At 43.7% G+C, this 13,786-nt stretch overlaps 1 protein-coding gene across 1 annotated transcript in view; it reads left to right on the top strand.

Annotated features, from left to right (window-relative positions):
* Nucleotides 1-13,786, top strand: part of EGF (epidermal growth factor) — a 125,092-nt gene that overhangs the window by 73,267 nt on the left and 38,039 nt on the right. The window contains exons 12-14 of the mRNA XM_083178130.1: nt 2,404-2,508; nt 4,150-4,373; nt 10,744-10,911. Coding sequence (XP_083034256.1) covers nt 2,404-2,508; nt 4,150-4,373; nt 10,744-10,911 — 497 coding nt within the window. The remainder of the gene's footprint in view (nt 1-2,403; nt 2,509-4,149; nt 4,374-10,743; nt 10,912-13,786) is intronic.

Below are 13,786 nucleotides of genomic sequence, written 5' to 3'. Positions count from 1 at the left end.
TAGCTTCCGGATTAATGAGTCAGCAGTGTCTAGACAGTCAATAGATCTACATGCACAAGGTCGACATTGACAAAAAGTCGACATAACCATAACAACGTAACCAAAAGGTCAATATGGAAAAAGCCTACACATGAAAAGGTCAACATGAGCTTTTCAAGTTTTTTTCTGTGTGAATGTCGACGACTTAGCTTGTGGATCCCCAATTAGTGTAGTACAGGCCTGGCCCCCCTGTGGCTCTCCAGATGCTGTGAAACAGCACAGACCACTATGTTTTACCACAGTTCTATCATTCCATAATACCAAAATTGTTGCAGTGCATGCTGGGATTTGTAGTTTTAGAACAACTGGAGAGCCACAGGTTGGCCAGGCCTGTAGCATGTACCATCGCCCGACTTTACCATTCCCAGAGTCCATGTGGATATTAAAGTATGAAAAGAGCCCCAAAATTTTAAAACATCATGAAAAATTCATGTTGGCCTTTTCATGTGTCGACCATTGTCATGGTGAGCTTTTGCTTGTGAAAACAGTTTTAAATGCCGACCTAGTCCATGTTGACCTTTTGGTGTCAGTCTTTTTATTGTCTTTCTAGACCAGTGATTTTCAACCTTTTTCAACTCGCTGCACACAAAGCAAGATTTTAAAATTGCCAAGGAACACCATCAGACCCCCACACTGTTAAACACATTGGCCCAGACAGGTAAAAAACAACAACCCATTGGCTCCTATATGAATAAAGCAATCACAATGGTGCCCACATCTGAAAAAAAAAAAAATACATTGGCCCTCACAAGAAAACAAACAACACATTGGTCCCCACATATATATATATATATAAAAAAAACACAGATGAAAGTCCATGCCAGGCTCATCTGCTTGCAGAGCAAAGGATAGACCTTTATGCCTACTGTTTTAGTGTGTAGCGCCCCAGGGGGTAGAGTTAAAAAGGCCCTCATGTGATCACCCTAGGAGTCCCTGCCTAGCTGCCATTATGTTCTTCTAGAGAGCTAGTGAGGACAGTATAACAGCAGGACACCTGAGCAACTCCTCACCTTAGCTCCCTGTGACTCTTCTTCTCTAGATCCAATTCATGTCCTATGTAGTCTCCAGGCAGCTTCTTAAGCATCAAGCCCTTAAACCAGGACACTAGGACACTGCCACAATTGATCCGTGAGAGGTAGTCAGATGATGTCAGCCCACTGATGTCAGCAAGGGATGATCTCATATCCCCAGGATCCAGAGACAGGACTGGAACAGGAAGAGACCAGTAAATAACAGTAGAACTACTGGCGGTGTCTGTAAAATGGTTTGGGCATCTCTAGATCTGGGGGCACACTTGAGCCCAAGGCACACTAGTGAGCCACGGCACAGTGGTTGAAAAAACGAATCCACACACTGTTGACCCATAATCCGGATACCCTTTAATCATGGTCTACATTTGCAGAATGATGATCCAATTGGAGTCACCATTCTGCCTCATGCTATTCTGTCCTGCATTTATACATTTGCATTTCACAAAATGAATAGAACTGGATCATGGATTATGAATTAATTATGCTTGTGGCTCAGTCCCCCTCCAAACCCACACATATGGGTTAACCAAAGCAATGGTTGGGTTATTGTCCAGCAAAGCACCACCAAATGGATAAAAAAAATTGTGTGTACTGTTTCACCATTTGTGGGAATTGAAGCACTGTTGTGCTATGGCGTGTCACTGATTCCCGGTGTTCCAGTGGAGGGGCTGCAGGAGTAGGCCAGGGAATGCTTACAATAGAGCCTCCTGGAAGAACCAGCTGGCAAGATGTCATACAGGAGCCAAAGGGGACCAGCAGCGGTTGCACCGGATACTGCAACCCAGTGATCTAGTCAGGCACTCTCTGGATCTTTGATGGCTGGGCCAAACTCAGAACAAATCTTCACAGATTGTGCCCCGAGAGGTGTCCAATCAGATCCTCTGAAACATGCGCAGAAGGACTCCCAGGTCATAAACCTGGACGTCCTATCATGGCAAAGGACTGTTTTTTTTGGCAGAGCTGTCCTTCGCTATTTTCATCTCAATTCTAGTTGCCTATTGTCAATTTTAATGCCGCTATACCCCAGGTAATTGCAGGGATGTATCCATCCAAAATGTGATGCTTAGTATATCTAGGCTTCAATGCAATTTTTGCTTTTAGTACATGCCGTCCATAATCTTCCAGCCCAGACCTAGTAATGCCAGTATGAAGATGATGAATGAAAAGTAATTAATTTTATTGAATTAAGATGCAAAATGCAGGAAAAAGTAAACAATCCAGGCAAAGGTCATCGGTCCGATATGCCTTGCATTATGTATTGTTATGCTTAAACAGAGATATGTTCAGTAGCAGGAGTGAGCGCTAACTTTGCCTTATTATTTTTAACAAATAGAAGATCTTGTATTGAAAGAAGTGATTTGAATGGAGAAAACAGAGAAACAGTAATCCAGGAAAAAGTACATCAGCCAAGAGGAATTTGTGTTCATCCATTGATGGGGTAAGAAGCAGTGATGCCTGGGCATATACTGTACGGCCTCCATATACTGTAGCTAAGCATTTTATTTTGAATTATTACTAATATTACTGCTAATAATGAAACAAAAGATTTTGTCGTAAAGTAATGGACATGTTGCCTTCAGTTAGTACTGCATGTTACTTTGTAAATGGTGCATGCAGGTATTGTATACCATTCTGATCAGGGCCTACTATTCAGCTGGCCATACAGATCTACAACAGTCCACCTTTTCCAGACTACCTAGCTGGTGCACAAGGTTAGTCATCAATGGCGGCCCGTACCATTTCTGGTAGGCAGGCAGGAACCCCTCAGCAGCCTGCAGAAAGGTGTCCCGGAGGGAGGGACAGTCAAAGTGAAGCCAGTGCAGTCTCACAGACTGCATCTGGCTTCACTACAGTGGTGGATTCTACCTGGAGGGGCTGCAGCCCATTTGTAAAAACCGCCACTGGTAGTCATTACTACCTGTCACAATTTTAAACATGTGCTGCATTCATTCCTAACTAATACACATTCTAAACATCCACAGGTGGTCTGGAAAACATGACCTGTTGGTAGATCTCGAGGTCCGGTTTGGACACTCATGCTCTAAGATATCACAGCTGTGATCAGAATAATTGGCCCAATGTGACAAAGTGTATGTAGATGCGCTCACCCCCTCAACCCTCCTTCCTACCTATCAGCCAGTTGTAGGCTCTCTCCCCTGCCCAGTGTACATTGCTGTTGTCCCAATACACATGGCCCAATGTGACAAAGTGTATGTAGTGGCGCTGAGGTGGGGTGTAAAGCATACAAATTACCTGGCCCCGGCTTGTTCGACATGCAAGGGTACGCGCCCCCCTCAACCCTCCTTATTACCTATCAGACAGCTGTAGGCTCTCTCCCCTGCCCAGTTGTGTGGTGGGCTGTGGTAGGTCCAGGGAGGCTGCTGCCACTTAGTCCGCGCTGCTCTGCGGAACATAAAAACAAGTTTTTCATCATTATGTTTTAAAGGGGGCATGGCCACAATTCAGTGATTGGGCCACACCACCAACTTTTCTGGGGTACAGGCACTCTCTCTACAGCCCTGAATGCTTTGGGCCCAAAAAAGTCCCAATGTCCAACAACAATTTGCTTGAAATTATTGAGCAATCAAGTGAATGTAGGTGCATGGTGATGTCTATTGAGGGGGGCTCTGTGACCCCAGCTTAATTCTTACACTTTCTAAATGATTATAAGTGTATAGTAAAAATATAAGTGTTATTTTTATTATTATTTTCATAGCTGATTATGAGCCACCTATTCCTCCAAGGTTATACCTGTTATAAACAGCAAAGATATAGAAGTGAGGTATACTGTAGGTCAGATGGAACAGAAGGGAGAGTCAATCAGAGGCAGCATTACATTGAAGCTGATTCTGATACATTCTCAATCTGCTTTTTCATTATATTTAACATTTGTGAGATCTGCAACTGGCTTATATGCTCTCTAGTAAGAATGCTGCCAGTTATATTTAGTCAGGGGGGCTTTCATTGCAAAATTAGGAGTTTAGATAAAGCCAAATATCATGTGTTCACAAAGTCAGCTTTTCTAAAGATAACACAATTTGACTGTTGTTGTTTTTTTTTTATTATTATTTATTTTCAGGAGATTATTTTGGACAGATATAGGAACCAATCCACAAATAGGAAGCTCCCGCCTAGATGGAAGTGAAAGGATAGTAGTGGTCAGCACTAACCTGGTGTGGCCAAGTGGAATCACTGTGGAGACTGTCACTGATAAATTGTACTGGTGTGATGCTAAGAGATCTGTTGTTGAAGTCTCTGATCTGGATGGCTCAAACCGACACACCATTTCCCAGAATGAAGTAGGTGAGGTTTTGGGGTTATATACTTTTTATTTTAACCTTTTGTTTTATTAAATTTTTTTTAATTCTTTTTACATGAAAATAATAGTTTCATAATGTACAGTACAAGGACCCTCATCAAAAGTTTAGGCCACCATACAATTTGGCAAACATGGAACCTTATGCTGGTCCACACGCAAAGCTTTGCATGTGGATTAAATGCCACCCGCACACGAATATCCCTGCATGCATGTGAATGGATGATTTGCATATACATCCATTCGCAGGCAAACCATTCGATGGTCGCGGGACAAAATCATTGGATGGTCTCCGACCATCCAATGATTTTGCAAGCACTTGCAGATCTAGGACACCTCTGTCCTAGGTCTGCTGATGCCCTGTACGGGAAGCGGGCAGGCAGCTGACCTCCACTGACATCAGCTGCCCGTCCCCTGCCCGTCCCCTGAAACACCCATGAAACGCTGGATATTCACATGGGCGTGACCCCTCGCTGCCACCCCACGCCCCTCACCTGCACTGCTAGGTGCGAACGTGATGGCAAAACAGCCAGTTTGCCATGCCCGCTTGCACGAACCATCTGCATATGCGCATAAGCATCGCTCCCCCATGTGAATGCGCGGGGAGGGGGGGAGCGATGAAATCAGAATAACCCCCTTGGTTCCAATCTGTCTCTCTCCTCAGTCTGTTGGCTTGCAAATAAAGCTATTCTTCCCATAATGCTAGTGACTGTTGACATGCTGACAGCTAATGGACAAGACTACCATCTTATGGCTAGTATACAAAACAGACATATTTTTAATAGTACATACATGCAGTGGTGAGCACACAAGTCGAATGCTTGTGGGGTGCAGCCCGCCACTGGGTGTCACCCTCGGAAGGAGCGACACCAATGTGCCGGCTCTTCTGTAGTGACAGGAGCCTGGTGCTGCATTTGACATTCTCCTGCAGCATTGGCTCCTTTCAAAGAGCTGGCACTACAGACAGCCTGTCTATGGAGGTAGACAGCATCTCCGGGGATTCTGGACATGGAAATCCCTGTGAGGTCACATTCAGATGGGATGTGTGAGTTAGGAGTGTTACCCTACCCAATGATGCCTCTGCTTACACAAAGCATTATTTCATTGCTGTTAGGGAAATATAGATAAAAAACTAATTTTACAAAGGATTTTTGTATAACAACAAGTAGAACCCCACACAGAAAAAAAAACCTAGAGAGCACAATAAGCATAATGCGGGCTTGGTGCCGTCATATTGGGTAATAAATTCCAGGGGTTCTATATTCAAGCCGTGCCAGGGTGAGTCAGCCATCTTGGTTGCACTATGTAGTATTACCCCGTGTAATAGGTTGCACAAAATGTGGTAGTTGCAGCATCCAAACACTTGCGCTTAGTAGGATCCTCGGTACTTATGAGTTATCCGGGCGCCCGATTTCTAAATCGGGTCGGATCGGGCACATCGCATCGCATCGCATGCGACCATCGGATGCGATGCGATGCGATGACCCGATTTTTCCATAGGAATCAATGTTAAAATGGACAGAGTCCATTTTAACATGGAATTCAATGGGAAAAAGGGGTCCTTTTCATACCCCTACTATCCAAGTGGGCATGGAGTTGGATATAAACCTGTGGCGAGCGTAGCGAGCCACCGAGCCCGAAGCGTGGCGAGCGTAGCGAGCCCCGCGAGGGGACATAGAATACCGTCCCCTCGCGGGGCTCGCTTCGCTCGCCACGCTTCGGGCTCGGTGGCTCGCTACGCTCGCCACAGGTTTATATCCAACTCCATGCCCACTTGGATAGTAGGGGTATGAAGAGGACCCCTTTTTCCCATTGAATTCCATGTTAAAATGGACTCTGTCCATTTTAACATTGATTCCTATGGAAAAATCGGGTCATCGCATCCGATGGTCGCATGCGATGCGATGCGATGCGATATCGCATCGCATCGCATCTGATTGTATGCCTTAACTTAAGGCATACAATCAAAAAATCGGGCGCCCAGATAACTCATAAGTACCGGATCCTCATATAACAGTCAGGCCCATGTATATTTCATCCCATTCATGAGAATACCAGGTGACGCAGCCATGGTGGGTGCACCACAAAGATACACTGAAGGAAATAAGCCATATAGGACCCAAGCTGCATATGGGAAAAGTGACATGTGTGAACAGCCCATGCCCCAGTAATAGCCATGTCTGAGCACAACTGGCTCAATTAATAACTGTTATTTTGATTTAACCATTCGTGCTGAAGACTGGATGACACAAAAACCTGCACTGTTAGTGTGCTTTGAGGACAGAGGCCAGGAATGACTGTTTTTTATGAATAGATAAACATGTGGTGCATCCTGCCCATGGAGGAACCTGAGGTGCCATCTGAGTGTCATAAACGGCTGTATTAAAAAAGTGGTGGGGTCAATATAAAAGTAATAGAATTAGATTTCACATGCTTCAGGAAGCATTACATGAAAAGCACTCTTTTTTGGGAATCCTTTGCAGTATAGTCCTTTATCCCTGTCACTCCAGAACTGAATTCTGTGTCCCTCAGCCTCCCTCTCACTGTTTCTTTCAGCCATTCCTAACTTTGTGTCTCTCAGCCTCCCCCTCAGTCTGTGTTTCTCAGCAAAGCAGAGTAAATTGGTTCTGGTGGCCTTTAAAATCATCATCAGCCTGTATCTGCCAATGACCTCAGGCAACCCAAATCATGGGGCTTAAATAGGTGTATACAGGGTCTGTCCAGAAAGTAAGGGTAGGTTTTGACTCATGATCAAAACGACAAGTATGTGGCGATTTCCTATGAACTTTTGGAGCATGCGCAAGGTGCACAGTTGCACACACCATTGTTGCCTCACCCCGAAAAAAGGCCGAATTAGCAAATCAAAGACCAAATCCATACTCAATGTCTTTTTCGACTTGAAAGTTGTGGCCCACAGGGAATTTCTACATACCGTTCACACTGTCAGTGGGGCATTTTTACATGGAAGTTCTCAATCATCTGCATCCACAAGGAGATAGCCACTTACTGGATCCTCCATCACAACATTGCGCCAAGTCACGCATCGCTGCAAACAAGGGAGTTTTTGGCCAAGCACAACTTGACAAAACTGCCTTACCACCCTACAGTCTGGATCTGGCCCGGGTTGACTTCTTTTTTTTTTTCAAATGGGACAACATTTTCAGGCCGAAGACAAAGTAGAATCGGCCGCAACAAGGACACTCAAGGACATTCCGATTAAGGCCTTCCAGGAGGCATACCAAGCTTGGCAGAAATGCTGGCAATGGTGTATGGATGCTCAAGAGTCACACTTTGAAGATTATTAACCCAATGTATCTGAAAGTTCAATAAATAGCTTTTCCCAGATTTACAGAAGTCTCATTATTTTCTGAATAAACCCTGTGTCTCATTGCCGGGCAGCTTCCATTTGCAGTTATTTCAACAAGCATACTCAGAATGTCCACCGCTTCCCTCCCCGCCCTGCCTCTCCAGGTGCCAGCAACCGTAACTGTCAGATTACCACAATTTTTCATGCCTGATATGCATTCATTTTCTTTACTAGGAATGTGCATAACACTTTTGCAGGGTATTGGCTAGAACCACTTCAGTATTGTGACATTTCCCATCATGCTTGGGTCCACGTATACTTGGAGGGGGAATATAATAGTGTGATGAGCGAAGCAAGCCACCATGCTCGAAGCGTGGCGAGGGGACAATCCAGCTGCAATAAAATGCAATAACCTAAACCTACGGAAATTAGAGATAAAATAAAAAACAGTGTGAGGGCAACTGCAACTTCTGCCCTCACAAAATGTCACTTCCTTGTCAAAGAATTCAAGTGGATCTAGACGCAACCACTTTTGCTGGTTATATGCTACTCAAGTTGGTGTAAATTTGCCCCTACTGTTGCCCTGGCTGATGACCGCGATAATTATGTTGTGTTGGATTTATGCTTGTCTAAATAAATTCTTAGCTCTGCTTTTTTAGGTACAAAAAGATTTTTGCAGCATCAGATTATATCATTGCATAGTAACATAGGGCCAACTACAAATATTCTGTCTTTTAATAGAAAATTAACATAAACAGCACTGAGACCCTACAATCATGGTTATAGCACTTATTTTCCATTAAACTTTATGATTTGCTACTAATGTATAAAACTACTTTATACTGTAAGCTAATAGTGCGTATACACTATCCAATTATCTGGCCAATCTGTCAGATTTTGGCAGATCGCCCAGATAATTGTACAGTGGATTGCCACAACCTATCACTAATAATTGGCCTGTCTCCCAGTCTGTCCAAAAGATTTGATAATTAGCTAGCCACAACTGGCAGTGTATTCAGCCATGTCCCCTGTTTGATGGAGGAAGGGGAAATGTCTCGTTCCCTGTAAAGCAACACATATATTGTAGGTCATAGACTGTAAGACATCTCTAAGTGTACAGTAGGACCACCATAGTTGATGTTTTCAACTTCTCAGATTAACTCTTTGAGTGCCAAGGGAATTTGTCAAAATAGGTGCCAAAATTGCAAAGAAAACATTTTTTTTATTAACCCTTTGAATGCCAATGGTGCTGTGAGAGATCCACAAAATATCCATTGAAAATGCCTGCGCCGCTCACAGGGACTGTTAATTTTTTTTGGGGTGCAATATTTAACTAAACTTTAATTGACTTGGCAGTATTTGTATTTATTTATTTATTGATACTAAAAGAACAGTCAATGTGAGCTGCTGGCATATTTTGAAGATCGCTGACAGCAACATTGGCACTCCAAGGGTTAAAAAGTCTGTTGGTGTGACAGTGTATGCCAAGCATAAGTATTTAATTCAGGTGCTGAATATTTACTGATAAATGTTATCAAGATTGTTCATTACAAAGATCCTAACTCTTAGCGCATAACTGGTGGAAATATTATACTATTATAGTATCTGAAGTATTTCTTGTTTGGGCATTGCTGTAAAAATCTATACATATATAAAAGGTTAACTACTCCTCACCTCTGTGAGGTGAACTACTGCCAGTGACCACTAGAGCTCACTCAACAGACCAAATTACTCCTTAACAGAAAGTGAAAGCAAAATGATCTGTTTCAAACTTGCTGGATAAGGAGAGAGGGAGCTGTGAAGACAGAGATTGGCGGTAGGAGCAGTCATTTTGATGAGCAGTCATTTTGATTAGCTTTTACCTAGTACTGTAGTTTATAATTGTCTGCTATGGTACTCAAATGAGTAAACAATCCATAAATGATTATAATCTCAGTTTATACTTCTGCAAAATCTAGTAGATCATCATTTCAACTTTCAAGTATTTATTTTATAGGAAGTCTTATTTATGAAGAACATGTATTTTTCAAACCCTAAAGCGACTTTGTTGTTACAATTAGATAATCTATTCTTCTTGTGTACATGAATTTGCAATGTATCAAACCTTCTAATGGCGTCCATACATCTATGATATATTGAGGCAATAACCAGGTTGGGGGATTGGGAATTTTAAAGATGTTTTAAAATCCAGATCCCTGAATTTTTGGTTGGGATCAAAAAATCTGGCATTTTTAAAATGGTTCATATCCCTGATCCCCAGACAGATCACCGACCATTAGTGGGCACTGGTTGGCGGATCAGTTTTTCTTCCAGGGCCATGGAATAGCAATATAGATGTATGGGAGCCATCAGTAGGTAATCCTGTGCACTTTGGTAGAAGTCTAGGGGCTCTTGCACACGTTGAAGACGACAGCATTACCACACATGTTTATCATGCAGGGCCGGCGCCACTGGAGGGTGGCAGTTCGGAGCTGGTCCCCCCCACGCCGCATTACCTAGGAAGCCGCCCACTCCCCCCTTTCTGGGGAGCATTGTGTCACATCCCGGCGACCCGCATCACCCACCAAGCTCCCCCCCCCCCCGGAACGTCAGGGACACGTCAGTGAGGACACCCCCCCCCCCTGGACCATCACGGCGCCGGACACCCCCCTCCCCTCCCTGGGGAGAATCGCGGCGGCCAGCGCCGCTACGCACGGCAAGCGCCGCTACGCACGGCAAGCGACACCCACCCCCCCCGAACGTCACAGCGCCGCATCACTGGACCCGGCAGGCGGCCCCCCTGGAGCGGGTAAGTGGTTGATCGCAGGGGCGCCCGCCCCCCTCCCTGCCTGGGGCGCTCCGGTGCCTAGCACCGGCCCTGTGTTTATGTGATGCTCCTTTGGCTTCTTCTACTTCATAAATTAAACCCTGGTTGTTTGCACTGGGTCCTATGAAACTTTCACACCCACAACATCTGTACACCTGCATTTGCATTCATGTAAGTCTGGATAAATTTGACTATGTGATGAATGAAATAAATGTGCAGGACTATAACTGTATATCATTTGCAGGCCATCCCTTTGGTATAGCAGTATTTGAAGATCACATATGGTTGTCTGACTGGCTGCAGCCATCAATTATTAGAATGGACAAGAGGAACCCGGGCAGCTGGGTACGTCTCCGGGGGAGTATGCAGAGGCCTTCAGCACTTGTGGTCGTGCATCCTTTGGCCAAGTTAGGTAATCTTCAACAATTACTAGATATATTTTCCTTCTTTTCTCTATGATTGTCTTTTGTTTAAAATAATTTTAACATATTTATGTGATGTTATGATACAGAAATATATAACTATAAATTATTTATAGTGTTTCTGATATCCACTGCTATTTCAAATATATGTGGACAATTTTTAAAGCAGCAATCATTTACATGGCAAAATCAACCTGGTTTTGCAGTGTAAATGATTGCTGTTTTAATAAAAATCTCTCACTTTCTGATTCTCACACCCTATTACATTTAACTTTGACTTTGACTGTTGACTGGTTGTGCATTCAGCTGTACTATGTTGTCTCAAATTGTACATGTAGACGGGAGGCTGTGTGAGTTTGGGGAGTCTGGATTTAGTCAGGTATAGGGGTGCTTAGGGGTGACGTCTTTATTGGGTGCAGCTAGGGAGATGGAGGGATCCCAGGGGTGGAGCCCTTCATGGGTGACAGTGTAATGGGTGTTTGCAGTGCTGCACAGTGCCAGGTCATTCTGGCACTTGTAGTGCCACAGTAATAACAGAGCCCGGCAAAGCGCTATCAACTAGCGTGGAATGAGCTTCTAAATATAGACGGGAGGCTGTGTGACTCTATGGGGAGACTTGGGGAGTCTGCATTTAGCCGGCAATAGGTGTGCCGTATTTAATGGGTGAAGCTAGGGAGATGGAGGGTTCCCAGGGGTGGAGAGCTTCATGGGTGACGGTGTAATGGGGGTGTGCAGCGCTAAGCAGTGCCAGGTCATTGTGGCACTTGTGGTGCCACGCAAGGTTTTTAGGTCGTCCGTACACACGCCCAATTCTTAAAGAGTGAGTCCATCCGAATGCGGAGGCTCAATGGGCGTTTCTACGGACGATGTCCGCATAGCGTTGTGTGCGGCCCGCTCCGTAAGAATTCGGGAATGTACGCACTGATCAGAATAAGGGCCATAGATTGTAAGCTTCACTGGGCCAAGGACTGGTGTAAACCACCAAAAATTGTCTGAAAACTGCTGTGAAATATGTCTGCCCTATATCAGAATCAGAATCAACTTTATTGGCCACTTGCTTGCGCACACTAGGATTTTTTTGTGGATTTACAGTGCAGCATCAAGCAGGGATGAAGGGGGGGGGGGGGAAGGCATTACATACATTACATTAAGACATTACATGTGGGGAACACATGCCCACCGAGTTGCACAGCGCCTAGGCAGCCATCAGCGGCGCCACTGGTCACTGCTACAGCCAGGTAGGTAACATTAAGCAGAGACAGTACAGTTAGCACACAGGGAACACATACCCACCAAGCTGAACAGTGCCTAGGCAGCCATCAGCGGCGCCACTGGTCGCCGAAACAGCCAGGTAGGTAACAATACAAGCAGAGACAGTACAGTTATCACACAGGGAACATATTTGGCTGAGCTGCACAGCTCCTAGGCAGCCATCAGCGGCGCCATCTTGATCATGCTGCTCAAAGGCAGCAGTAATAGTATTTGTATTTATGAACCACTTTTCTTCCAAAGCTGACACACCCTGCCAGCTTGTTGCTGGCAGGGTGTGCGACCAGCGAAGGTACAGCATACAGGATTTGCATACAGTGGGGGTAGAGGTATATGATGAAGATCATGGTAAAGAAACAGTAAAACAAAGAGTAATACATAGCTTTTCTCAGAGGCTGAGACAGATAGTAATTTGGGAAAAACTAAATAAAATGTGGCAGTGTTTCGGTCTATAACCAAATCAAGTCCAAACTCCAGTTCTAACTCATTGCTTGCTTTAGATGACTTGCTTCAGATGATGCCAGGCAAGCCTTATAAATAACTGGTAATAAATAAGGAATAATAATAAATAAATTAAGTTATTATTTATTATTCATTTATTCATATATCATTTAAAGGACCTCTCTGTCACTATTTCCACTTTCTCTCTTTACCTATTAGTTTTTACTGTCTTTTGGGGTGTAGTTTTTACAAGTGGTACTTATGGTGGTAATGTGGGGCTAGAAGTTGAACTGGTGTAAGTTGTTTCTTTACAATCTCTTACATAACAATTTTCCTGTGATTTATTTTCATGTTTAGAGAATAGTTTTCTCTTCCCATTTTTCTCTCCTCCATCTCTGCCTGTTTTCCCTGCTGTCCTCCATGATGAGATAAAGCAATACAGTCAAATAATGGTGTCACATGATATAAAGTTCATGGATCTAAATTTGTTTTACTTATATATTACTGACTAGCAGGAGACCAAGGTGGGAGAAGCACTGCAGGAACATTTATCAGAGGGCCAGATGTATCAAGCTTCAAAAAGTGATAAAGTTGAAGAGTGATAAACCCCCAGCCAATCAGCTCCTACCTGTCATTTTTCAAACCAAGCCTGTAATATGAGCGATAGGAGCTGATTGGCTGGTGGTTTATCACTCTCCATTTTATCACTTTTTGAAGCTTGATACATCTGGCCCACTCTGCCTAGGAATCTGTCCATAGGGTGATTACTCACAGCACTGTGATCTTTGTGTACAGTGCAGTAGAGGACTCTACTAGCTCCTACTCCACTTTGGGATTTACACACTAGAAAAACAACATTCTGCATGGGATTCCAAGTGACACATAAACACTTGTAGCTTTCATTAAGATTCCTTTACCAAAGAACAACAACTTAGACTAATGCAAAAAGTGCTAAGACATTCTATTTTTAAATATGGTTTCAATTGAGGTTTGCCATTAACTTTACTTAATGTGAAGGTAATTTGTTTAAAAAAATAATAATAATTACATAAGCATTTCAGGTTGACACTCCATAATGTTAACTAGATTACGTTCTCTTAAAGGATTTTTAAACCATCTAGAAAAGTGACATTTATGACAAATGACCAGCATTCC

Source organism: Crinia signifera, chromosome 1 (genome assembly GCF_055691185.1).
Source record: "Crinia signifera chromosome 1, ASM5569118v1, whole genome shotgun sequence".
In the NCBI taxonomy this organism is placed as follows: Eukaryota; Metazoa; Chordata; class Amphibia; order Anura; family Myobatrachidae; genus Crinia; species Crinia signifera.
This window is presented reverse-complemented; position numbering and strand designations above follow the sequence as displayed.